General features: G+C 41.0%; 1 protein-coding gene, 1 long non-coding RNA gene and 1 other non-coding gene across 4 annotated transcripts; 2 read left to right on the top strand and 1 right to left on the bottom strand.

Moving 5' to 3' along the window:
- Positions 1–935: 935 nt before the first annotated feature.
- On the top strand, positions 936–1,009 carry trnat-ugu (transfer RNA threonine (anticodon UGU)). Its single transcript has one exon. It is a non-coding gene; the product is annotated as a tRNA-Thr (tRNA).
- A 7,648-nt stretch (positions 1,010–8,657) lies between these two features.
- med4 (mediator complex subunit 4) lies at positions 8,658–21,255 on the bottom strand. Its single transcript, XM_053626333.1, has 8 exons — positions 21,167–21,255; positions 20,566–20,706; positions 20,053–20,119; positions 17,840–18,010; positions 13,896–13,953; positions 12,298–12,384; positions 11,875–12,006; positions 8,658–9,365 (listed from the first exon to the last, which is right to left on the bottom strand). The coding sequence occupies exons 2-8, from the start codon at positions 20,631–20,633 to the stop codon at positions 9,190–9,192; spliced, it is 759 nt and encodes a 252-aa protein (XP_053482308.1). The 5' UTR covers positions 20,634–20,706; positions 21,167–21,255; the 3' UTR covers positions 8,658–9,189.
- Positions 21,256–21,459: 204 nt separating this feature from the next.
- On the top strand, positions 21,460–23,131 carry LOC128608543 (uncharacterized). Of its 2 annotated transcripts, none has more exons than XR_008386092.1 (4): positions 21,460–21,517; positions 22,341–22,380; positions 22,509–22,620; positions 22,754–23,131. It is a non-coding gene; the product is annotated as an uncharacterized LOC128608543 (long non-coding RNA). The 2 variants fall into 2 exon arrangements; XR_008386091.1 differs by lacking the exon at positions 21,460–21,517 and adding an exon at positions 21,617–21,966.
- The last annotated feature ends 3,644 nt before the right edge of the window (positions 23,132–26,775 follow it).

Genomic DNA, 26,775 nt, shown 5'->3' with positions numbered 1-26,775 from the left:
GCTGTTTGTATATATATATATATTTATATTGAGCTATGTTTGTGATTTATCATCGGTTGAGGATCCTAGCAAGCCTCCAATCAGTGGTAGGAGTAGCATTCAGACACAAACAACATATATGCATCTACCAAATCAGCATCTGTGTAGGATGCCTATGTCTAGGTGACTTTAGATGGAGCTAAGGTCTTCAAAGGAAGATCTCCATGAACAGGGTTTTTGACCCCTGGTCTAGGCTATCTTTTTCTGAATCTGACACCCCAGAATGTGCATTGCATGGCTGGTTGAGTAGATGCCTTAATATGTCACCTAAGTCTGCATGCCATCGGAGTAAAACTTGGCTTGACTAAGAGTCAACATTCTGTGCAAAAGGAAAAATTTCATGCTGAAATTTGTCCTCACAAATCTGAACCCCACACTAGCGTTCTGATTAGCAAAGATTAGAAACATGTCCTCAGAGCAATTGCTATCAACAGAATTTTGCTGATATGTTTGTAGAGACTATGGCTGGAGATCAGATAGTATCTTTGATCTGCCGTGGCTTGTCTGCTGTTTGTATATATATATATATATTTATATTGAGCTATGTTTGTGATTTATCATCGGTTGAGGATCCTAGCAAGCCTCCAATCAGTGGTAGGAGTAGCATTCAGACACAAACAACATATATGCATCTACCAAATCAGCATCTGTGTAGGATGCCTATGTCTAGGTGACTTTAGATGGAGCTAAGGTCTTCAAAGGAAGATCTCCATGAACAGGGTTTTTGACCCCTGGTCTAGGCTATCTTTTTCTGAATCTGACACCCCAGAATGTGCATTGCATGGCTGGTTGAGTAGATGCCTTAATATGTCACCTAAGTCTGCATGCCATCGGAGTAAAACTTGGCTTGACTAAGAGTCAACATTCTGTGCAAAAGGATGGGGTGCTGAGGCTGTGGCACTGTGGCTTAGTTGGCTAAAGCACCTGTCTTGTAAACTGGAGATCCTGGGTTCAAGTCCCAGCAGTGCCTGGTACAGCCCTCGTCTCTTATTGCAAGAGCCATGCCTTTGTCACAACAGGAGATGAAACACCAGCAAGCCTAGATTGGGTCTGTGTCACATTGGATGGTGACTTCCAATAACAGCTTGTGGAAACTGGTCCAGCCATATCTGTTTGCTTTCACAAGCGTGTTGCATGTAGATGTCAGCTGCTGTCAACAGAAAAGCACTTGTTTACAAAACAGACCTCTTCTGTAATTGCAACCTAAACAATCTGGGGGAAAATGGAGATGCCATGCCAGGAAGCTAAATTGTCCATCAAGCAAAGGAGAAGTCTGGGGTTTGAATCTCTTCAGAGCCTGATATAAGACTCTTGTTTCTACAAGAGCCATGCCTTTGTTACAACCGGAGATGAAACACCACACAAGCAAGCCAAGATTGGGTCTGTGTCACATTGGATGGTGAATTCTAGGCTTGACATTGATTCTATTAAAAGCTTGTGGGTTCAGGTCCTGCCAAAGATCCTTTATTGATACATTTGTGTTGCATGTAGATTTCAGTTGCTATCAACAGAAAAGCACCTGTTTAATAAACCGGAACAGGCAAGTACTGGGCCGTCCTTGAATTTGGAAGAACCTGAGATGAAACACCGTAGCAGCATGCCAGCTTGGGCGCTGTGGCACAATAGATAGAGCACTGAACTTCTAGACTCAGCACTGGAAACATCACCTGTCTACAATACAGGAACTCTTCTGTAATTGCAACCTTTAGAGTCTGGGGGAAAATGGAGATGACATGCCAGGAAGCTAAATGTTCTGTCAAGTAAAGGAGAAGTGCTGGCCCAAATTTAGCCTATTACCCAAAGACACTTAAAATTCAACATAGAAGCAAATACTCACATCTGTGAACCCAGTTGGAGATAGAAAAAAAGACACCAGCCGTGAGTGAGAAGAAGCAAGGGTCCAGATTTTATTTCCACCTCACGAGATCCACACCAATGAGAATTCTCAGAAGTGATCTGACACCTGGAGCTCAAGCTCCAGTATTTATAATGTATTTACACAGTAGATAACCAATATATTTTAGAAAGACTATGATTTCAATACCAATAGGGTTAAAAAGAGCTCATCTATATTACCATGATGTTTAAAAAAAGGCTTATCAAATTTACCATGATGTTTTGAAAGAGGCTTATCAAATTTACCATGATGTTTTGAAAGAGGACTTTCTGACTACCATTAGGATTGAAAGTGGGAGAGAGAGAAAACAATTTTAGAGAGACCTTAGTCTCACGTTGTTATCTCATAATGTTATGTGTGTGCGTTGGGGCCTTTGTGTGTGTTATGTCTGCACACCTGCCCTTGACTGTACGAGAGTGTGTGTGTTTCTCAGCCTGCCCTCCTCAGCTCTTATATTTCTCTGTGACTAATAAACCATAGTGTGTTACTCTTAAAGATCTTAAAGTGTGAATCCAACCAGTCCTGTGAATTTTCAATAAAATTACATATTACTCATACTAGGTCTCCCTTGTGTTTATTTCATGTCATTTTTATCCACAACAGAAGTCCAGGGTTTGAATCTCTTCAGAGCCTGATATAAGACTCTTGTTTCTACAAGAGCTATTCCTTTCTTACAGCCTGAGATGAAACACCACACAAGCAAGCCAAGATGGGTTCTGCGGCACACTGGATGGTGAATTCTAGGCTTGACATTGATTCTATTAAAAGCTTGTGGGTTCAGGTCCTGCCAAAGATCCTTTATTGATACATTTGTGTTGCATGTAGATTTCAGTTGCTATCAACAGAAAAGCACCTGTTTAATAAACCGGAACAGGCAAGTACTATGCCGTCCTTTTGATTTTGGAAGAACCTACATAATTCCCTTTTGGTTTTGGGAGCAGGAAAGTTCACAATTGCTTCCCCTTTGGCACTGACAGGGCTCACCTGGCCTTGGCCCACTTGTTAACCAAGGTATGCGACTACTACCTTCCCAATTTCACACTTGGCCAAGTTCACATTTAAATTGGCTCTTGCTAACCGGACAAACACTTCACGCAGGGTATTAATGTGATCACTCCATGAATTGGAATAAATCAGGACATCATCCAAATATACCTCACAATTTACTGCCCCGGACAAAACCCTCTGCATTAGCAAAGTAGCTGGGCCATTTCACATCCCGAAAGCCATAACCATATACTGAAGGAAAAACAATCCTTCATCGTAGGTAAGGGGAAAGAATTGGGTTTAGTGACATTATTCAACTTCCTGTAGTCTGTACAAAATCTGAGGGAACCATCTGACTTTGGCACAAGAATACGAGACGAGCTCCATGGACTTGAGCTGGGCACGGCAAGACCATTTTTCAATAGGTAATTTACCTCTTTCCTCATTTCCTCGCTTTTAGCATGGTTAACCCGATATGGATGCTGTTTAATGGGGGGTGAGTCCAAAACCTCAATGTCATGAAACAGAACGTTAGTCCGAGTGGGATTATCTGAGAAGAGAGAAAGGAAACGTTTTATCAACCACACAATATCTCTTCGATGAGAATGATAAAGATAATTAAACTGTTCGCTAATATTGTGTAATATTTCCGAGTTAGAGAGCTTGGGTAGTCCAGTCTCACTATGACTGCCAACCCACTCATTATCCTCACTGTCCACAGCAGCAGTCTGTTGCGCTACAATGGCAACAGGCAGAGACTCTGCTTTGGCTCTATCCGCTCTCTTCACATACTTCTTAAGAATATTGATGTGACACACACAGGTTTTCTTTCTATGGTCTGGGGTACCAAGAACATAGTCTGTACTACTCAACTTCTGTTCTATCATGTAGGGTCCAGAAAACCTTGCCTGCAATGTTGAACCAGGAATGGGAAGCAGCACCTGTTACGAAACAGTACTAAAACAGGAAGTAAGCGCAGGAGTAAAGTCTTTATTTACACTTAAGGCAGGAAACACTCGTTTAACTAAGGCATGAACACTCGTTTAACTAAGGCATGGACACTCGTTTAGCAAAGGCATGGACACTCGTTTAGCAAAGGCATGGACACTCGTTTAACTAGAGCATGAACATTCGTTTAACTAGAGCATGAACACTCATTTAACTATGGCAGGAATACTCATTTAGCTATGGCAGGAACACTCATTTAACTATGGCAGGAACACTCATTTAGCTAGAGCAGGAACACTCATTTAACTATGGCATAAACACTCATTTAACTATGGCATGAACACCCATTTAATTATGGTATGAACACTCTTCTAACTATGGCATGAACACTCTTCTAACTATGGCATGGACTCTCTTTTAACTAGAGCATGAAACTAGAACAGGAAACTAGACAGAGCATGGACACATTACCACCTGGCACCATTTATACATTCCATCTTTCCTTTAATCCGTCATTACTCTACGCTATTATTCTCTAATACCGCCTGACGTGCATGGCAATACGAGGAGTTTAAATAACCAGTCACAATTACCTTAATGGCTGACAGCTGGCAACACTTCACAACACACCCTCGCACCTCTGCCAATAAGTGAACCGGGCGGGGACAGAACAGGAACTAAAACAAGTGCACATGTCCATTGTAAACAAGGTCTTAGCATCCATGCGCACTTCAAGCATGTGCACGCGCTCTCCAGCTGCTTGTGCACGTCATCGCTGCAGCACCCTCTGCTAGCGAGATCGTGACAGCACCAAAACTGAGTCCCTTTCTTGAAAACTCAGAGTAACACTGCGTCTGTCAAATCATTGCTTCATTTGCTTTTGTTTTCCTGTCAAATTCGTCTTTGCCATTCCACACACTTTATGTAAGTGTTCATGTATTCTACTCACATATTCAAGCACTGACACCAGTGCAGAAGTTTCATTCAATAATTGTTCCCGTAACAGTCTTAAGGGTCCCCGTACTGTGTGACCAAAAACTAATTCTAAAACTAAACCCCAGTGATTCCTGTACTGTCTCATGAGCAGCAAACATTAATATCAGCAAACCATCATTCCAGTCTTTGCCAGTTTCCACACGGAATACACGTAGCATAGACTTGAGTGTCTGATGGAAACGTTCTAGCTTGCATTGTGACTCAGGATGATAAGTGCTTGATAATTGGTGCTTAATTGCTAACTCACGCAGAACTTGCGAGAACAGTGTGTATGTGAAATTGGAACCTTGATCCGTTTGAATAATTCTTAGCCCAAAAGTAGAAAAGAATTTTATCAGCTCTTTCACTATACCTTTAGCTTTAATGCTTCTCATCAGTATAACCTCTGGGTATCGTGTAGCAGCACACATTATGGTAAGTATATACTGGTGACCCGACTTAGACTTTAGCAATGGTCCAACGCAATCAATGATACGTTCAAATGGTTCACTCATGACTGGGATGGGATGTAATGGAGCAGGAGGTATGGTTTGGCTTACCAGTCAGTTGGCAGAAATGGCATGACCGACAATAGGTAGCAACATCTGACTTTAGACCAGGCCAGAAGAAATACCTCAGAACTCTATCATAAGTTTTCCTGATCCCCAAATGGCCAGAAAGAACATGGTCATGAGCAAGACTTAGTATAAGGAGGCGGTAACCTGTGGGAACAACAATTTGGCCATTCTTCCACTTACGCATCAAAACATCGTTCTCCCAAAAGTAAGTGACTTTATCATTAAGGTTGTTTATATTGTTTGTAGTTGCAGCAATGCACATACTCAATGAAGGATCAGCTTTCTCTGCAGCACATAACTGTGAATGCCCAATTTTTAACTGAACATTATCCATCTCCGGTATTGTAACTTGACACGGAGAAGCATTTGTTTCCACACACAATTTTCCAGTCATACCTTTAGCATCAGAAGACTGTAGGAAAGTATGAGCAAGATCCACATCATGAAATTTGCAAGCTTGAGCTCGCATCACCACACAGGTAGGAAATACTGAGTGAAATTGAACAGACACATTAGCTTTCTCATCAGTAATATGGTTACTTACAACAATTGGTTGGAGAAAAACTTTACCACCAGCTAAGTCATATCCCAATATAACTTCAACCCCTTCCACAGGAAGTTGAGAACAAAGCCCAACCATAATATCTCCCATTATCAGGTGTGTTTTGAGGTAAATTTTGTATAGAGGTACTTTTATAGACCCTACCCCTATCCCTCGCAAAAGTACGTCAGAGCCTGTGTACGAGTCAGAAGGTAATTGTAGTACATTACAGAGCATGAGAGACTGGGCAGTTCCTGTGTCTCGTAATACCGTTACTGGCAAATATTCCCCATCGCTACTGCTTGATACCCACCCCTGTAGCATAAATGGTTTATACACCAAGTTCTCAGAGGAAAGCATCAATTCATTTGCAACTGTTTGCACAAAACCCACACTTTTAGGATTAACTGAACTGTTTTTCTTCTTCTAGACTTCACAATCAGCAATAAGGTGACCTGCTTCAAGACAGTAAAAACACACTACCATTTACTGAGTGGTTTTGAGCAGCCCTAGGACTCCCATAGTCATTTCCCCGTCCAGACTTGACAGCAGCAGTCCATCTTTTTCCTTGCCTGTCAACCCTATGGACAGGAGACTTATCACTTCTCATCACTGGATAAAAAACAGTCCTATGTGTTAATATAAATTTGTCTGCTAGTCCAGCGGCTGCAGAAAGAGACATCACTTTTTGCTCATTTAAATGAATGACTAGATTTCTGGAATGCAGTTTCATGGCCAAACGGATCGTACATTGGACCCCTAATTTAAGGGTCAGCGCTATTCAAAGGTTGTGGGTTTGAGTCCCATCAGAGTTATTTGCTTTCACATGGGTGTTGCTTGCAAACTTTTTCTGTACCATAGAGGGTATCTGAGAAGAATTCCATACCGTCTAGTGTGTGGATTTTAGAAAGGTAATATCATCTCAAATATATCACTAGCTGTTTTTTATTATTATTATTTTTTTAATTTTAATTTTTTACTAACCAGAAGTATAAGCCGCTTCCTAGTCGACGGCGCATGACGTCATACGCATACTAGCAGACACCCAGGGTCACCCAGAGACAATGACTTTCTTCAGTTTACTGTTTATGTCAACATTACCTTTTATTCCCAACATGACCTCAGTCTCCATCAGACGGAGGAGCAATCGTCAAGTGACTGCGGAAGAAAATCCTCTAAGGCAGGGGGGCATTTTATGTTAAACACCGCGGAGATCAAACAGTGATGCACGAACACAAACTTATGTTTATATCCAAAATGCTCCACTGTGTGCAAAGGGTTGGGGAAACTGGTGCAAGTTGCTTAAAAGGTTTAGTTTAATTCAAGTTTACTGTCATTATATGCTGTATTTGCACGCTTTCAATGTAAATTCTGTGGTTTATTATAACGGAAGTGATGTGTTAGTAACGAGGCCGTGTTGCTGATCACGTGCTGTGTAGACGCGCTGATACAGAGTGGGAGCGTAAGATCTGTAATGTCTAATTAAAACACGATGATCAGAAGTAAACAGAAGTAAAATAATATTCCTAAAGACAGTGAGTAACAGAAACCACAAGGTGCAGTGAAAGTGAGTTTTTATTATTAATTTAGGACTGTTGTTTATCCATAAAGAAAGAATTTATAAATACGTATATACAATATAAACTAAAATAAATGAATAAAATAAATTATATATATATATATATATATATATATATATATATATATATATATATATAGTGCTTTTTGCGCATCCATAAAAATAATGCATAAATACTATAAAATAAATGTTATATATATATATATATATATATATATATATATATATATATATATATATATAATTTATTTTATTCATTTATTTTAGTTTATATTGTATATACGTATTTATAAATTCTTTTTTTTAAGGATGCACAAAAAGCACCGAATTAAACTACAGTCCTACATTAATAATAATATATATTCTGGTGTGTGTCTGTGTGTATTGGGTTCTTTTTGTTTTGGACAAAGAGTTGTGTAATGTTTTAAGTTTTAAGATAAAGATTTGTAAGAAAGATTTCTCTTTACACCAGCGTTGGGGGATGAGGATTTCTTGAGATACACTTACAAAGTAATAGACAAGTAAACAGATATGGGGCAGTGAAAAGATGTAATTTCGTGTTAATAGTTATTATTCCAAGAATGCATAAAAAAAGAAAAATAGGTGGCAATGCTAGTTTGAGGCTGTTTTAATTTACATAGTGAAATAGGGGCAACAAATATGCATATATACAATTTTACGTACTACCAGATTACTATTCTACACATATTGGCATAGGTTATTGTTTCCCCTATTGGACACCATATTGGTAACACCATGACAAACAAATTCTAATAGCCAACTGCACAAGTGTGCTCCTTGTAAAGCCACAGCACTTTATATACTGAATGTGATGTTTACGTAACATTTTTTTTTCTTGTGCCATTCTGGAACACATTGTGAATATGTACACTCTTGACCAAATCTATTCACTGGCTGTAGTACCTTTTGTTCACATACATGTGCAAGCCCAAACCTCAAAAGTCAAGGAATTTAAATCCTAGTAATTATTCCTGGGTCAACTTCGACGGTTTAAAGAACCCCACCCATACCCCACAGACCATATTAAAAGTGCACTTATGTGAGGAGCACCCGTTCCCTTTATTCCTGCTCCAAATACAAAAGAGACAAATATTTTACCAAACAAACTTTATTTACAAGATATGAAACCCAAACATTTTTACAGCTCTATTTACACAACTGCTGAGTTACATTAATTGTTTGCAGCATTTCTACATGAGCTTACAGTATGCTGAGTGACAAGTCCATCAAACTAAGCCAAACTTCACACCCATCTGTTCAAGCCAATAGGATTCAGACAAGAGAATGAAATGTTTTCATAAACGTACCAAAATATTCTTGAATTCCTAGAAGCTCTTGCTCTCTAATGGTGAACAGGTGAGAAAAACAGGCTAAACCTGATACGTGTAAAACAAGCTGCAAATTACACTTTAATTGTTTAAGCTTAGTATCATGAGATATTTTCAGCTGGCTGAGGTAAGGTAGGTTTTAACAATGCAGAAGGAATGAAGTTAATTATAACCTTAAAAAATGTTTAAGTTAAGAAAGCAGTCCTATTGGAAAATTTTGTATCAAGATATCTTGCACACAATCCTTTTTGGAGAATTTTATATTTATATTGCCTCTCTCAGTCAGTCACGCATTCTCAGTCAGAATCACTGCTGCTGCTGGATGAGTCGGTGCTCATGGCCTCCACATCATCCTCATTCTCCTTATTGTGCCCTGGCAACTCCAATCCAAGGTCGTTACCATGGTGAGATGGTGGAGGCATTGCCATGGCAACATCTGCAGACTGCCATGGGTACTGAGGGGCCAGCACGTCTTAGGAGGGAGAAGGAGGAGGAATGAATATATATTCATGTTAACCATCATCATCAACATAAAGCTCAGACAAGAGACAGTTCAGCAAGTGGGGAATGTAACTAAAATACAGTGGGGGAAATAAGTATTGAACGTGTCAACATTTTTTTCAGTAAATATATTTCCAATTACACTATTCACATTAAAACTTTCAGCAGACATTAGTATTAGCTCAAGAAATCTGGAAATATAAAGAATTCATAACATTAAAGTCCATAAATAAAGTTACATGTAATAAAGTGGAATGACACAAGAAAGACTCCAAAGACTGGTGATTCTTCTGGTACACAACCTTCTAGGCCTGTGGCTGTTAATGAAACTTTTAAAACTTTCCATACATCCCTATACAAATCAGAATCTCCAACTGATACTAGAGCAATTACTGATTTCTTACAGAATCTCAAGGCAATCATATCTTAGCCCTAATAAATGTATAGAAGAAATCATAAGTGCAGTTAAAGCAATGAAGGTCAATAAAACTCCTGGTCTGGATGTTTTTTAGCTGAGGTTTTAAAGAAATTTCAGAACAAACTGGTACCACTACTTCAATCTGTGTACAACGTGGCTCTTTGCCTGAGACTAAGACAGACTTTGATAATCTTGCAAGGACCCCACATTATGCAGTTCATACAGAATTTTCTTTGTAGAATGTGGATGTGAAGACATTGGCCAAAGCATTGACAACCAGTCTTGAAAAAGTACTTCCTACTATTATAGCCAAGGAACAAAAGTTTTATTAAGGGGGCAGCAAATGTTTTTCAATGTCTTTGCACTTAATTTACTACAGACACACTACAGTTACTCAGGAGGTTGGGATCTTGCTCGATGCCACAAAGGCTTCTGACCAGGTACAGTATAATTATAATTTTTCAATATTTAAAGTTTGTGCTTGGGAATGTTTTCTATATGCTTCTCTCCAGGGCCTGCATTCATATCAATGGTGTGAATGCCCATTAAGTTGGAACATTGCACATAACAGATACCTGCTTTGTCCCTTGCTATTTGCCTCAGCCATTGAGCCTCTATCGATCACACTGAGAGCATCTTCTTTCCTACAATTCAAATTATAGTTTTACTAATACATGTATCCAATTTAATCCAATTTTTTACCAAAATTCCTTTTCCAGTTTCAGTGCCTTCCCCCGTCTTTTATAAACTGTTGACCAAATTATTATCCCCTTTTGATGCAATGGGAAAGTGCCACAGGTAGGAAAGATATTGCTTGGAGGGTTTGCATTACCTGACTTCTAGTTATTTTATTGGTAAGCCCATATTCAAAAAGTTACATACTGACTTGGCTCTTTGGCTCCATGGTGTAGACTGGAGGCCCAATCATGTACGTCGTCTTCAATAATAGCTTTACTTCTTCCTTGAATTTTAATCCCATCTGATTTTACAAATAACCGAGTACTTTTGTCCACTCTTAGGATTTACTCATGCTTCTACATCATCAACACCATTAATTTGTGAATAATTTGTTCCCCAGTTGTTTATAGATCACACATCAAAGCAGTGGTCTGAGAAAGGTATAACATGTTTTCAAGATCGTTACAAGGACAGCATATTTCATAATTATACAGAGCTATCTACAAAATTTGATCCGCCAGCATCCCATGTTTCATCTCAAGCACTGCACTACTTCTATTTTTCTACTCTACCCCTCAAGCCATCAAGAGATCTTCTTAACCCTTACCATTACTAATCTTTATGATTTACAATCAGCTCATGTCTTTGTTCTATTAAGAATATTAAAACAGCCTGGGAGAATGAGTTGGATGTAGGTTTTACAGACCAATAGTGGGATGGTGCTATTGATAGTATTCATACAAGCACAATGAGTGCTAAGCTCAGACACATATTTAAAATACTACAAAGTTCATGATTTGAAAGCACAATTGTCTGAAATTTATCTGAATATATGATCAATGTAACAATGGAATGTGTTCCCATGCACTTTGAGCCATATGTTCTTTACATGTCCAGCCTTGTATTGGCTCAATTACTTTACCATCATTGTACTGAAACTTAGATGGCATTAGCTAGATGTCATCTTTTATTTTATTGGAAATCTAACAAACCCCCAGCTATCGCTCAGTGGCTCATGGATACAATGTCTTACCTTAAACTGGAAAAAAATACTCACTGAAAAGTAATTCTTTTTTCCTTCCTTTCTCTCTTTTTGCTTTTGGGACATAGGTGGGATCTGGTGCTAACACACTTAAACAGGGGGAATAGTGGGAAATAATAGGGTATTACTTATACTTTTGTTAACTTGGGTTTGATGAAACTATAAATGCGTGCCACGTATGTTACATCACCATCTTCCTCAATACAAAACACTGACTAAAAAAAGATGCTGCAACTGGAATCCCCTTATGTGAGTAATATGTTAACCTAACAATTCTAAAGGGCCTATCAGATCTACAAATTGCTGCATCTAGAATACAAAACTACACAAGAGCACACATACCTGGTAATCTCCCAGCAGCCAGTGCATCTCCAGGCAGGTGTCCATTCACGCCGTTAGTGGGCAGGTTACACATATGACCTAGCATTCCACTACGCATCTCAAGGTCAGTAGGATATGGCCTCCGTGGGTCACCTGACACACACACAGATAGAGAGAGAGAGCGCGAGAGCGCATTAAAAAAGCATTCGCCTGAATCAGCCAGTGTGGACAATCTGTCCAAAAGAAGCTCTCCAAACGACCACAATGAGTTTATGCATTTTTCAGTTGTTATTGGAAGAAATAAATGTGGTTCAAAAACAACCCAACAAATAAAATTAAGCAAATTATTTATAAATGAAACAATTGTTTGTTTTTATAAGAATGAGACATTGGAAGGTACAGACAAAAAAAAGGAAGACAGGAAAAAAGTGGGAGAGAACATACCTGGTACCCAGTTCAGAGGAGCACACACTGCATTACTGGCACTTATCCTGTGTGCGTACTTTATAATTTCCTCTGAAGAGATGCTGCCTGGTAAAGAGAAACATTACATGTACAATGAATTCCACTGGCACTGAGTACTAGGTAGCAAAACAAAATGCTTTCATGTATTGCATCTGAAACTACATCTCAAAGAAGTAACTAGGTAATGCTGCACAAATTTTTAAATATGTTAATAGTCATGGGGCATTAATTTTAGAAAAACATTTCATCATGATACTAAAAATGTTTAAGTACATTAGATGACTGGCTAGTGGTCAAATATCCTACAAGCTTTGTTTTGCTGTAGACATTTAATTTGACGTGATGACATCACTGGTTGCAAACAGACTCTATAATGATTAACTATTAATAAATATTGAAGCAAATATATTATACACAGTCAAACTGAACCAAAAAGCAACACTCCAAATAACTCCTTTTCGTGGCCATGTTTTAAATCCACATCTGAAGTATCCCACTCGGTGCAGGCTGTAGACTCAGGCCCTGTTTACACTAGTGCGTTTTCATTTTAAAACAGCGTTTTAAAATGAAAACCATCCTCGTCCACACCAGCGTTTCCGCTATGTTTCAGAAAAGTTCTCAGTCCACACTACACGACCGAACACGCATGTCACATGACCATTCATGCACAATGGGCATGCGCATACAAGTGTAAACTGGAAGTCGGTTGCTTGTACAAACCGGCGTTCCATGTAGGGCTTACGCCACTTGAAATGAGATTTGTTGCCGATTGCTCTAATCATAGCTCACCTCTTGCGCATGTAGGCAGCTGCAGTATTATAAAATGCAGAATTGAACTGCACAATGGCTGCTAAGAATGACAACAAAGCCAGCTAAGCTTGCGTTTCAGTCTCCATGTTGTTGAGTATACGATCAAGACAGCGCAAGTCATATGGTAGGGGCTTGACAAATCAGGGAAAGAAACACAATCATTCAGAAGACTCAACGAGGGGGGCGAATGAGGGCAGCCACGCCTTCGTTTTGGTCCGTTTACACTGAAAGGGTCGAAACGCCGGAGTAGTGTAGATGTAACTGCAGCAAAAGTTGTGTGTTTTAAAATGAAAACGCACTAGTATAAACAGGACCTCAGGTGTCAAAAACAAACACCACAAGGCGTCAGTTTTTATTTCGCCTCTTGAGGCCACTCTCGCACTGTAAATTGACAGCGGACCCTTCTCAGCCACTCCCACAACGTACTATCAATGTGGATTTTTGGCGATAACCGAACAGCAATCAGTTATCGGTGCCGATTAATCGGCACAACCAATCAATAGATCGGTCGACCTCTACTATAAAGTTTGCCTAAATCTGGGGTGTCCAAGCTGCACCCACACCAGCCATTACAAGATAAGATTGGACACCCCTGGTCTAAATCTTTGGTATGAGAGATGCAGTTGTTGAGTGTTGTAGAAGTCAACACTGGAACCAGAGAAGGCTACTGTGATATAATTTAAAGTTACAACAATAACATAGTCAGTGTACTATGATTGGAGTGATAAAGCTTGGAGTGCCCTGGCCAGAAAACAAGAGTCAAATACCTTTTCTGGCCTTCTCGATGGATTTGAGTTTCTCTTTGGCCTGGTACACAGCAGTGGCCTGTAGATAGGAAAAAAAGAGAGTGAGACAGAAAAAGAAAGAGGATTCAGGGTGAATCTATCATTTAATGGAACAGGCAGCTCTGCTGGCCAAACTCATATGCCATCCTGCTTGGAGGAGGAAAAGAAAAATAGATTTTTCATCAATTGATGTTTGTGTGAAGACAGCTAGGGAGATATTACAAAAGAGAGGCACATATTAGCCTAGAAACAGACAGGAAAAATTAAACGGTTACCCAAGCGGCTTTAAAGGCTACACAACTGGAAGCCTTTTTTTGAAGACTTTTTAAACACTTGTAGGGCTGCAACTAATGATTATTTTCATAATCGATTAGTTGGCCAATTATTTTTCCGATTAATCGGATGGGGGGGGCTTTCCGTACCATTTTTTCGTTTATTTAAAATAAAATTAAACTACAGTCCTAAATTAATAATAAAAACTTTCACTGCACCTTGTGGTTTCTGTTATTCACCGCCTTTAGACATATTATTGTGGATATAAACATAAGTTTGTGCTCGTGCATCACTGTCATGTGTCCGTGCTACACAATCTCTGCTTTATAAAGTTTGTTCTACATGGTGTTTAATATAAAATGCCCCCTGCCTCAGAGGTCGCACACTTTCTTCCTCAGTCACTTGACGATTACGCCGCCATCTGATGGTGAGTGAGGTCATGTTGGGAATAAAAGATAACGTTGACAAAGTCATTGAAGAAAGTCACTGTCGGTGACTCTGGGTATCTGCTAAAGCTAGCAGTGTGACATTATGTGCGTATGAAATTGTGCACCATCGACTAGGAAGCGGCTTATACTTCCGGTTATTAAAAAAAAACCCGCTAGTGTTCCATTTGAGACGATATTACCTTTCTAAAATTCATATATTAGACGGTAGAGTACACAATGCATAGTGCAAAGGTACAGTGCATCCGGAAAGTATTCACAGTGCTTCACTTTTTCCACATTTTGCTATGTTACAACCTTATTCCAAAATGGATTAAATTCATTATTTTCCTCAAAATTCTGCAAAAAATACCTCATAATGATGACGTGAAAGAAGTTTGTTTGAAATCTTTGCAAATTTATTAAAAATAAAAAAACAAAAAAAAGCACATGTACATAAGTATTCGCAGCCTTTGTTCAATACTTTGTTGAAGCACCTTTGGCACCAATTACAGCCTCAAGTCTTTGAGTATGATGCTACAAGCTTGGAACACCTATTTTTGGGAAGTTTCTCCAATTCTTCTTTGCAGGACCTCTCAAGTTCTATCAGGTTGGATGGGGAGAGTCGGTGCACAGCCATTTTGAGATCTCTCCAGAGATATTCGATCGGGTTCAAGTCTGGGCTCTGGCTGGGCAACTCAAGGACATTCACAGAGTTGTCCTGTAGCCACTCCTTTGTTATCTTGGCTGTGTGCTTAGGGTCGTTGTCCTGTTGGAAGATGAACCTTCACCCCAGTCTGAGGTCCAGAGCACTCTGGAGCAGGTTTTCATCAAGGATGTCTCTGTACATTGCTGCATTCATCTTTCCCTCGATCCTGACTAGTCTCCCAGTTCCCGCCGCTGAAAAACATCCCCACAGCATGATGCTTCCACCACCATGCTTCACTGTAGGGATGGTATTGGCCAGGTGATGACTGGTGCCTGGTTTCCTCCAGACATGATGCTTGCTATTCAGGCCAAAGAGTTCAATCTTTGTTTCATCATGGGCCGAGAGTCCTTCAGGTGCCTTTTGCAAACTCCAGGTGGGCTGTCATGTGCCTTTTACCAAGGAGTGGCTTCTGTCTGGCCACTCTACCATATAGGCCTGATTGGTGGAGTGCTGCAGAGATGGTTGTTCTTCTGGAAGGTTCTCCTCTCTCCACAGAGACATGCTGGAGCTCTGTCAGAGTGACCATCGGGTTTCTGGTCATCTCCCTGACTAAGGCCCTTCTCCCCGATTGTTCAGTTTGGCCGGGCGGCCAGCTCTAGGAAGAGCCCTGCTGGTTCCAAACTTCTTCCATTTACAGATGATGGAGGCCACTGTGCTCGTTGGGACCTTCAATGCTGCAGAAATGCTTCTGTATCCTTCCCCAGATCTGTGCCTCGATACAATCCTGTCTCGGAGGTCTCCAGACAGTTCCTTGGACTTCCTGGCTTGGTTTGTGCTCCGACATGCCTTGTTAACAGTGGGACCTTATATAGACAGGTGTGTGCCTTTCCAAATCATGTCCAATCAACTGAATTTACCACAGGTGGACTCCAATTGAGTTGTAGAAACATCTCAAGGATGATCAGTGGAAACAGGATGCACGTGAGCTCTATTTTGAGTGTCATGGCAAAAGCTGTGAATACTTATATACATGTGCTTTTTTTGTTTTTTTATTTTTAATAAATTTGCAAAGATTTCAAACAAACTTCTTTCACGTTGACATTATGGGGTATTGTTTGTAGAATTTTGAGGAAAATAATGAATTTAATCCATTTTGGAATAAGGCTGTAACATAACAAAATGTGGAAGAAGTGAAGCACTGTGAATACTTTCAGGATGCACTGTATAGTAGGTCATTTGGGACACAACTTTATTATTTACTCTCCGATGGGTGTTTTCTAAACAGAAGGAACAGTGAGTAAGTAAACCCTGTGCCGCACACAGACCAACTAATCAGTAATGAGATTCGTTCACAACGATTTTCATAATTGATGATTATCAATTAGTTGTTGCAGCTCTAAACACTTGCTTACAAGCCTTTGCTATGCAGTGAAGGTTTCTAGCCATGTGGTATACCTAGAATGCCCAGTTTATCACTGCTACAACAAGCATCTATGGTACACACTCTATCCACTTTAATAGGAACACCTGTAAACTTGTTCATCTTGGCTGACAGGAGTGTAATCTGAGGCCATCATGGGTACAGGCTCACCCAAACTGGACAGTTTAAGACTGGAATAAGACCAGGTGACACGTACCACCGACCTAAACAGTGTTGCCGACCCTTCATGGCAACAGTATTCCCTACTGACACTGGCCTCTTTCAGGAGGATAATGCCCCCTGCCGCAATGCAAAAATTGTTCAGGAATGGTTAGAGGAACATGACAGAGTTCAAGGTGTTGACTTGGTCTCCAAATTCCCCAAATCTCAATCTGATCAAACATCTGTGGTAGGGATACTTACTGAAACCCGGTATTAAACTGGCCCTGGTGCTATATTATGAAAGACTATAGTATCGATAAGCTCTGATGCTATCGGTTCTGCTTTCGGTACTGGAGAAATTAAGAAAATATATTTCCTATTTACTATCGCTAAATAAACATTATCTTGCACATTTTATCTCACCAACCATTTATAATTTGCGATAATATTAAGACATACGTCTGTATTTTCGTTATACACAATCCATTTTATTAGTTTACATTTATAGTTGAAAAAATATCTGATACTTTTGCTCTACTTTCAGAGCTGGAGTGGTTAAACAGTGTAATTCAACTATGGGATAATGCCGTTATTCATGGCTCCACAGTTCAAGGAAAGCAATTAGCCACACCGTCATTTCCTGGGCCCATGTGTTTTAGGCAACTCAGGATGAGTATACCACCAAGACTGTGGTAGCTCCAATCCGGCATGAAGACATATAATCCATTATGACATATGTGCCCCAAACTCCTGCCAGATCAGAATGTGACACATCTGTGTCACGTAAGTGCACAGTTTCCATGTAATCCTATGGGAATTGGTCAGAAGAAAATCTTTGAAAAAACATTTGACTGCCCATATTACAATGTTATAATGTATCTAAAAAAAATAATAAAAAAGACCTCTATAAGATTAGTTTGACAGAAATCTGTTGTAGTGACATCAATAATCTGACATATTGTATTGTTTCACTTCTAGTTTACATAAACAAGCTCACCAGGATGTGCTCCGCCTCCTTAAGCTGCTTCTGCAGCAGCTGGATATCACCATCCCTCTTCTCTACTTCTTTCTCCAGCTTCTGCATCTCCTCGTGGGTCCTGCCCTGCCTCAAGGCTGTCCGCATCAGCTCCTGGAACTCTTTGTCCCTCTGCACCAGCAGCTCCAGCACCTGCTCACATAAAGGGGTTCAACAACATGATTTTGTGTTGGGCTTGATTTATATTTCTGCGTGTCCGTAAGCACGTGTGTGTTAGATGTTCACACAGGTGTCTGCCAAATGTGTGTACTAGGGGTCAGTGTGGAATGAGAAATTAAAAAGTCTGGTGTTTCACTGCAGCAAAAAAGAAAACGATGATTTATTTTGTAATGAAATTCTGACTTGACTTTTCCTACATTAGCCATGATGCTAATGACTACTGCTGATACTAGTGCCAGTGGGATATACGTTTTTCCTTCACCACTAACTAAAAAAAACGATGCAGTGGCACTTTAGTAATTTACTCTGTCCTGCTTTCTCTCCTCCTCATCTGTACACTCTTCTCAAACAGATCACCTTCCAAAGATTCCACTTTCATGCTAATACCACCATCAATGCCATCACGCTCGTCATCTCGTAAAGCGCCAACTAGCCAAGCCGAGTCTCTGCTCAAAACTCACTGTGCATTCGACTACCCTTGGAAATGGGAAATTGGAGCTAACTGTTAACTGCATATTTTCCTCCACTTAACATAGTCTGTTATATATTTAACAAGAGAATATGTCTGCATGTTGATGGATCTAAAGCAAATATTTGTATACACAGTACAACTAATTTAAAGGTTAGAAGTGGTACTTAGTTTACTGTTGATGATGTGAGCAGCCAGGTTAATTTGATGTCACTTGCTGAACTTGAAGGAATTTTCTTAGTTTTTTTCTAGTCAGAGGTACGGAATAGACCCCTTTCACATGACGTCACGCAACTTCCATTCTGAGTCAAAAGCAGCATATGGTTACTTCCGCCAGCATAGTGGAACACTATGGAGTTTACAGAGTCCCTTCCACATCTGCCAGAAATACATCGAGATGATGTACAGCGACTTGTAGGCAAATTTTCACTTATGACATGTTCTAAAATTGATAAAGGATACAAATTCTTCATTGAGCAGGACCTGTTTGATTATGAAGGTAAGCATTTTTGTATTATCCAGCCCAGCTTACGTTTGCAGAGGAGTTAGGAAAACGATAGTTAAGCAAACACTTTCGCTTCTGCAAATATAAAGTCTTTAAATCCTTATTCTTGATTAATTTATTGTAATACGGACCACAAACTCTTGCTGCAATCGTGATTCCATATTTCTGATCTTAGCTATAGATTGTGTATTGTTAGATAAATGTCAGTAACGTATTCATGGTTAATGCTGTGCGATTATACATTAATATAAAAAGTAAACACTTAACACTTGTTAGTAACTTGTGGCAAGACAGGCTGAGAGCGATGCATATTTTTCTTGTTAGTGCTAGCTTACTTTCCAACCCAAGGCAGTTACACATTAAAGAAATGCAAACTGGAAATGACCATTAACATTATGAAAAGAATCAAAATAAGAAACCGTAAATACATAAACATTATTATTCTAAACTTTACCTTTTGTGTTTCGTTTTGTTAGTTAGCACATTCCTGCATTTTCCTGAAGTATCCAGCACGTGTAAGGTAAAACGGAAGTATGTATACAATGCTTTGTGGAAAGGCGGAGGTTTTCTGACATCATTGTGAAAAGGGACTATCACGAATTGGAAATTTAGTCTAACACAGCATCTGGCACATTGTGTAGCTGCAATGCATTCTGGGACTTTGAATTCAACATCTGTTGCTTCCACTTGTATTTCTCATTAAAGGGTCATTAAACAGCAGTGGAAAATGGTGAATTGAGAAAAGAAGCTTTTGATTTGTTTTGGAGCTAACTGTGGAGAAACCTGACCATTATGTTTGAAATCGATTAATTTTGTTTATGTTATTAAACGCAACTGTCTCCGCATCAGCAATGTCACCCTGTGACGTCAGCGCGGCACATAACAGGTATAAACTTTACTGATCCCGAAGGAAACTGCACTTATATAACCGCTAAATTCTCACAGGAATGACGAAAATGCAGCACTAACCGAGAAACTGGCATCACAGACATTTCATTATGGACATGCTTAATGTGTCTGAGGACGGAGGGGGCAGGGTACCTGAGTATCCTCTCCAGGCTGGGGAAGTTTCTGGCTTCGCGACAATGCGAGCATCTCTACCAGTTCTCTGAGGACACAAAACAACAGCGCACATCATCTTACAGCCGGAGAAACAAAAACAATCTCAACGTGAAAACAGAATTAAACTAGCCAGCTAATATTCTGACTTACTTGATACATATTGTAATTACGATACAGTATTTTTAATGTGAATAAAGGCTGTAGGAGTAGTGCTAGTATTATATCAGGCTCCTCCCAGCCCGCCGACAAACTGCGCTATGATTGGCTTGTCATTTCAGACTGGCCAATCAGCGGGGAGGAGTATGAACTACTAGCCAATCTTGGCCTTTGTCGGAATACAGGTAAAACTGTTAGCACAGCTAGCCAAATTATATAAACTTTCATTCGTTAGCTGTGGTAAATTGAACTCGCGAACTTAGAGGAAAAGTTAAACACTATAATACTAACAATGATTTAAAAAAAAAAAAAAGAGAAATCAACCATAAGGCCAACCTGGATAACACTTCTATATCATTCAGAGCAGACAACAGCTTTTCTTTAGTAGATTTGTCGGCCGCCATGTTCCGTTTCCTTCCTTCTTCTGTAGTGTTTTATGGTGGTTGACAAAACCCTCTTACGGTGTAGTACCGCCACCTATTGAGATAGAGATGTTACACTGTATTATAGACTGTATTATACACCGTCCACTTTAATGGGGACACTTGTACGTCTGCTCATTTATGCAGTTATCCAATCAGCTAAATATGTAGCATCAGCACAATGCATAAAATCATGAGCATACAGAGCAAGACCTTCAGTTAACATCAAAATTGCGGAAAAGTGCCTTTAACCGTGACTTTGAACAGATTAGCTGGTTTGAGTATTTCAGAAACTGCTGATCTGGGATTTTCACACACAACAGTCTCTAGAGTTTACACAGAATGGTGCGGGGTGCATATCTATTAAATGTTATGGCACGGGTCTAATAGGATCAATGTTTATTTTAGCATCATAATGAAAGGTAAAAAAATTTCAAAACCGACTCTGTCTGACGCAGCAGTTACTTTTTTGTATAAATGGTGTCGTGTCAAAAACGACTAGCGGTGCTAATTACCTTTTTCCATAAGTGATCATACTCGAAAGCTCAATTGAAAGTATAAATCTAGAACATGTTGGATGAGGGAAGCAAAAATCCAGTTTATTGTTCAAAAACAACATGAGATCCGATCAGTATTGACTACGTTTACATGGACAGCAGTAATCTAATTATTGACCTTAATCTGAGTAAGATAATAATGTGATTAAGGTGTTTACATGAGTGAGTCGCTTTTAGAATACTCCTGTCATGTTCCCGTTTTACATGTTTTAGAACATAATTAGATCAACAACCCGCGTCATTACGTCACTGCGCTACGCCGTCCGACGTCTCTCCAGAATTTCACGCATACAGTTCGTCTTCGTTTTGGTACCGTATACAGTTTTGGGTGTTTTTATTAAATTTTTTTTACGAATGCTTTAAGTGCAGTTAATTATTTGTCATGCTTTACGTGCTAATAGACGACTGCTTGAAGCCGTATAAACAACTGCTTGAAGCGGTGGGTATGTCCCAAATCGCGTAGTTACCGTCTATATAGTAGCCGAGATACATGTACTTTTTCCCCACTACAGGCCTATAGTAGGAAAGTATGCGATTTGGGACACACCGAACTCTCTTGTTCGCCGTAAAACGTGAAACTGCCGTGTGTGATCGCGTCCTGTCGCAAAATGCGGTGAAAACTCTCACACGACCTTCATAATGTGATTAAGGTGTTTATATGTCACTACTACACGTCCATAATGCGACTAAAACAGGAGTACTCCACCTGTCTTAATCAGATTATTGCTTACTTCAATTGTGACCTTAATTAGATTAAAGTAAGTAAAAATTGCTGTTTACATGGTAGTTTCTTAATTAGAGTATGGTCTTAATCGGATTAAGAGTGGATTATTGTTGTCCATGTAAACGCAGCTACTGTTACACATATTTGTTCTCTAATTATAAGCTTGTTATACGTTTTTGGTGCTTCTTAAACATCTTGTGTGTGTGTGTGTGTGTGTTTCTTAAACATTTTGTGAGTGTGTGTGTGTTTTTCAACTTTGTGCTCTTCCCATGCAATGTATTTATACCTGTTTCCTACATTCTTTGCATGTGCTTGTACATGTATATAATTAAGTGTTACCACTACTATTTTATCTAATTTTTGTTCTTTCTCTCTGATCCTGTCCAACTGACCAATGCCCTTATTCAGCTGGACCTGTTCTCTCTGCTGCTTAATCTCTCAGACCTGGGTGAATATCTGTAATATTAGAGTTGTTGTTTTAGGTGTACATATGGCTTGCTGCTGTGTATAATAATTTATGTTGTTTAGATAACATTCTGTTCCAGCAACGATATACTCTTATGAAACTTCCTTTAGTTACCTCAGAGCACTGTTGAAGTATTTTAGAGGTGGGGCACAACCAACAACCAATGCCATCTGCCCCAAGTGCCCAATCGAACAAAATTTATATGGATAAACCATGCTTTTTGTGAGACCTTTTTTTTTTTTGACAGACAGTTGCATTACGTTCTAATATATAATTTATTATAAGTATTTAATTTAATATTGTCCATTTACATAAGAATCCATTTTCTGTACTGCTGATTCTTGCTGTGTTGTAGGGAGCCTATCCCAAGGGGCACAGGGCGGGAGACACCCTGGACAGGGCACAATCATACATTATGGACATGCCAATCTGCCTACAATGCATGTCATTGGACTGGGGGAGGAAATCACCAAAGCACAGGGAGATGCATGCAAACGCTGCACACACAGGGCCATAGTGGGAATCAAACTCTCAACCCTGGAAGTGTGAGGCAAGCATGCTAACCACTAAGCCATCGTGCCACCAAAAGTGATTAAAGTGGTTAACTTGTTTACAGTAAATGCATTGTCTGCTGGTTTATTTTGCTACTTTTCAGTAATTACGTATGCCACTTAGTACTGTAATATTAAGTATTTGAATATTAAAGAATATTAAAGTGCAAATTAACACCTGACCACTCTTGTGTGTTTGCCACTGTTACAATTAAAAACTGTAGAAGGGTGAAAACGTGCCAGGCAGACGTTGGTATGATGTAAGCAAAACAGCTACAACTGATAAAATTGATAATGAGTGTGTTATAGTGCACATAATCAAGCATTGACAATAGTCAGTCGTACTGGCAGCACAGAGGGGCCCACAAAACAAATCTGCTTACAGCTCCATAAAGGCTTGGGCCAGCCCTGGTCATGTGCCTTCATCAGACGAATGCTGATTGCTTGACAAAAAGGTGTGTCTGGTTGCGTACCTTTCTTCCATGTGGTTTATCAAGGATTTCAGAGTAATATTGTACATATACATTTATGGAATTTAGCAGATGCCCTTATTAAGAATGACTTGCAGAAGTGCTTTGTAGTCTCTATTTAAAAAACACAAGTTTAGTTTCTTATATGATAGAGGCTGTGGCTCAGGTGGTAGAGAGGGTTGTCTACAAATCGTAGGGTTGGTGGTTCGATTCCTGGCCCACATGACTCCACATGCCAAAGTGTCCTTGGGCAAGACACTGAACCCCAAGTTGCTCCCAATGGCAAGTTAGTGCCTTGCAAGGCAGCTCTGCTACCAGTGGTGTGTGAGTGTATGTATGTGTGTCAATGAGACACAGTATAAAGTGTAACATTTACCATTTGTTACGACCTACGGCTAGGTCAGGCTGTAACATACAATAACATAAAAAAAGAAAAGGGTTGGCAAGGCTAGGATTGCATTTGCTTTGTTTTTTTATTCTCCAAACGGAACACCTTTTATATATCTATTGTGGTTTTCACTTCAGAAGCCGACCAGGCCAAAATAATAAACAAAAATACCCTCTAACTGTGCAGAAAGAAAACTAACTAGTCTACAAGAAAATAAAACAAAAATACACCATCTTCCCTCATTCCCTAGCTAACCCAAAACCAGGAGAAAAGAAGAATCAATATAAATGGTGCTGACTTCCTACAAACCACTCTTAACAGTGCACTATTTACAGAGGTGACTATTAGTGTGTTAATTAACTAAATAATGTATACATATATACACAAGTGTGTCACTCGAATCGTAACGGGGAAGAGCAGAAACAAAGTCAAATCAGGCATAAGGTCATACACAGGCGAAATCAATACACGAAAAGAACTTCTCACTAAGCAATGGCAATGATCGGCCGTGGGATGAAGACTGACGAGGCTTAAGTACACTTCTGGAAACATGCAGCCAACCAATCCTATTGCACAAGGCTGGAGCAGGCGTGTACAAGACCTGAGGGAGACAAAACCAGCACAAACAGAGAACAAACAAACGAGCCTATTTGGACGCAGGTGTGGACAAGATGTGATCATCCAGTAGCGATCCGGAACGTGACGTGTGCAGTAGGCGGGGCCTAGATAAGGGGGAGGAGACAAAAGAAACCCATCCCACCACCGGCATAGACACACAAATGGCACATAGAGCAAACAGAAATACATTGGAGAATGTAACACCATTTACCATAATACTAGATTTCAAGGTTTTCAGAGTCCTTTGATTATGACATCTAGTCATAAAATGCTGCATTCAACTATTTTCACAACTTTATAAATGTCCCTGTGAGGGGAGAGTATTAAAGGGCGATACTCCACTCGCAAGAAAGAGAGAGGTCTCCCCGTGTATATGCGCAAGTCTCTGGTATGTTTCAGGCGATTTTCGAGGAGTGCACGTCTGCTAATCGCTGTTGTGTGTTTGTTTTTTTTAGATGACGCAAATGCGAGTGAAGGCTCCGCCGCCTGGATGTAACCGCAGATGGCTGAGACCCTCCCCGCATGATCGCACTTCAACACACGCGCGCACCCATGCGCGCCCACACCCCCTTCACAGACTGTCCAGAATAAAGATTTCACTACGGAAAACTCTAAAACGGCCTCCTGTGTGTCTGTGCTCCGCCCACCGCTGACTAAATTCCCAACACTGGTGGAGGATGCAGGCAATTGAGCACAGACACACCCACTTAAACACACAAAAGAAAAACCACATATATATATATATATATATATATATATATATATATGTGTATATATATACATATATATATACCATAGATATAGGGACATAGTTAACATGGACCCCACGCTACAGCATCTCATGGAGACTAGCCTCCATCAGCAGGCCACGACACAGCAGCTCGCCCAAAGCCTGCAAGTTGCTACCCGGAAGCTGCTGGCCCTGAAAGCGGCCTCGCCCTCTGGGACCTTGGCCGAGAAGCCCGGCACCTTCTTCCCCGCCTGACCCCAGAGGATGACATCGAGACCTACCTCGAGACCTTTGAACGGGTCGCCCACCGAGAAGGCTGGGGCATGGAAGCCTGGCCGCACATCCTCGGTCCTTTGCTCTCCTGAGAAGCAAGCACCGAATACTACGCCCTCTCTCCGGAGGACGTGGCGGACTACGGAGAGATAAAAAAGGAGATCCTGGCATGGTATGGAACTTCCCACCAGGTGGCAGTGAAGTTCCACCGGTGGAGCTACCGGCCGAGGGCCCAGCCCCGTGGACAAATGAACACCCTCCTACGCCTCACCAAACGGTGGCTCCACCCTGACCAGTGCACTGCCACCAAGGTGGCAGAAAAGGTGGCCATGGGCTGGTTCCTGAAAGCTCTGCCGCCCCCAGAGCGCTGAGCCGTGGGAATATGCGCGCCCGGGAACCCCAAGGAGCTGCTAACTGCTCTCGAACTTACCCTGCCCATCTTGGAGTTCGGCAGGGATGGGTAGCAACCCCATAGCCCTCCCGGAAGGGGGCTGCCACATCGGCCCGACCACCAGCACTGCCGAAGGAAAAGAGGTCATCCGAAACCGCCTGCTCTGCCTCAGGAGGAGACCAGGCCGATGAAAGTGGATTGGGTCAAGACTCCGGGCCAGCCGGAGGGGGCCGCCGCACTCCGGACCCGCCAAAACCAGCCCAGTGAAGGAAGGAGGCCCCGGCCCGGCCGGCCTTCATGGTCCGGGGCAAGAAGAACGCCCCAGCCGAAGGTAAGTCGCACACACCCCTAACCCATTCTCGTCTGTATTTCAACAGGTGAGCCAGCAGAGGAACTTCGGCCGGGAGCAGAAAGAGGACGACCGCCTGAAGCATTGCTGGGCCCAGGTGTGTCAGATTGAGGCAGTCGACCAAAACCAAGAACACAGGCTACCCGCCTCCTACTTTTTAGTCAGGGGAGGCCTGCTATACCACTGGACCCAGTGCAGAGGGGAAACCATGGATTTCCTGGTAGTCCACAAGACCCGAACCCAAACGCTGATACACCTGGCCCATGCCCATCTGCTCGGGGGTCACCTGGGGGCCTGAAACACCGGGGAAAACTGAAGGATCGCTTCATCTGGCTGGGGATGGATGCAGAGGTCTGGGCTTTCTGTCAACAGTGCCCTCAGTGTCAGCGTACCACCCACAGGAAGCCCCCGCCGGCGCCCCAATCCCTCTTCCCATCATAAGCGTCCCCTTTGAAAGGTTCGGCATGGACCTCGTAGGGCCGCTCCCCAAGTCCTCCCGGGGCCACTAGTACATACTCGTCATCCTGGACTATGCCACCCGGTACCCCGAGGCAGTGACACTACACAAAGCCAAATCCCACAACATCACCAGAGAACTGGTACTCCT

The sequence above is a fragment of the Ictalurus furcatus genome, chromosome 6 (assembly GCF_023375685.1).
Source record: "Ictalurus furcatus strain D&B chromosome 6, Billie_1.0, whole genome shotgun sequence".
NCBI classification, from domain to species: Eukaryota; Metazoa; Chordata; class Actinopteri; order Siluriformes; family Ictaluridae; genus Ictalurus; species Ictalurus furcatus.
This window is presented reverse-complemented; position numbering and strand designations above follow the sequence as displayed.

What these genes read in the sequence shown, in the direction of transcription:
- med4 (XM_053626333.1), bottom strand. Translation starts at nt 20,633, where the DNA reads ATGGCGGCCGACAAATCTACTAAAGAAAAGCTGTTGTCTGCTCTGAAT. An exon ending in AGCCTGGAGAGGATACTCAG is followed by an intron (nt 18,011 to 20,052) that starts GTACCCTGCCCC and finishes TTATGTGAGCAG; the next exon opens with GTGCTGGAGCTGCTGGTGCA. An exon ending in CATCGAGAAGGCCAGAAAAG is followed by an intron (nt 12,385 to 13,895) that starts GTATTTGACTCT and finishes TCTCTTTACCAG; the next exon opens with GCAGCATCTCTTCAGAGGAA.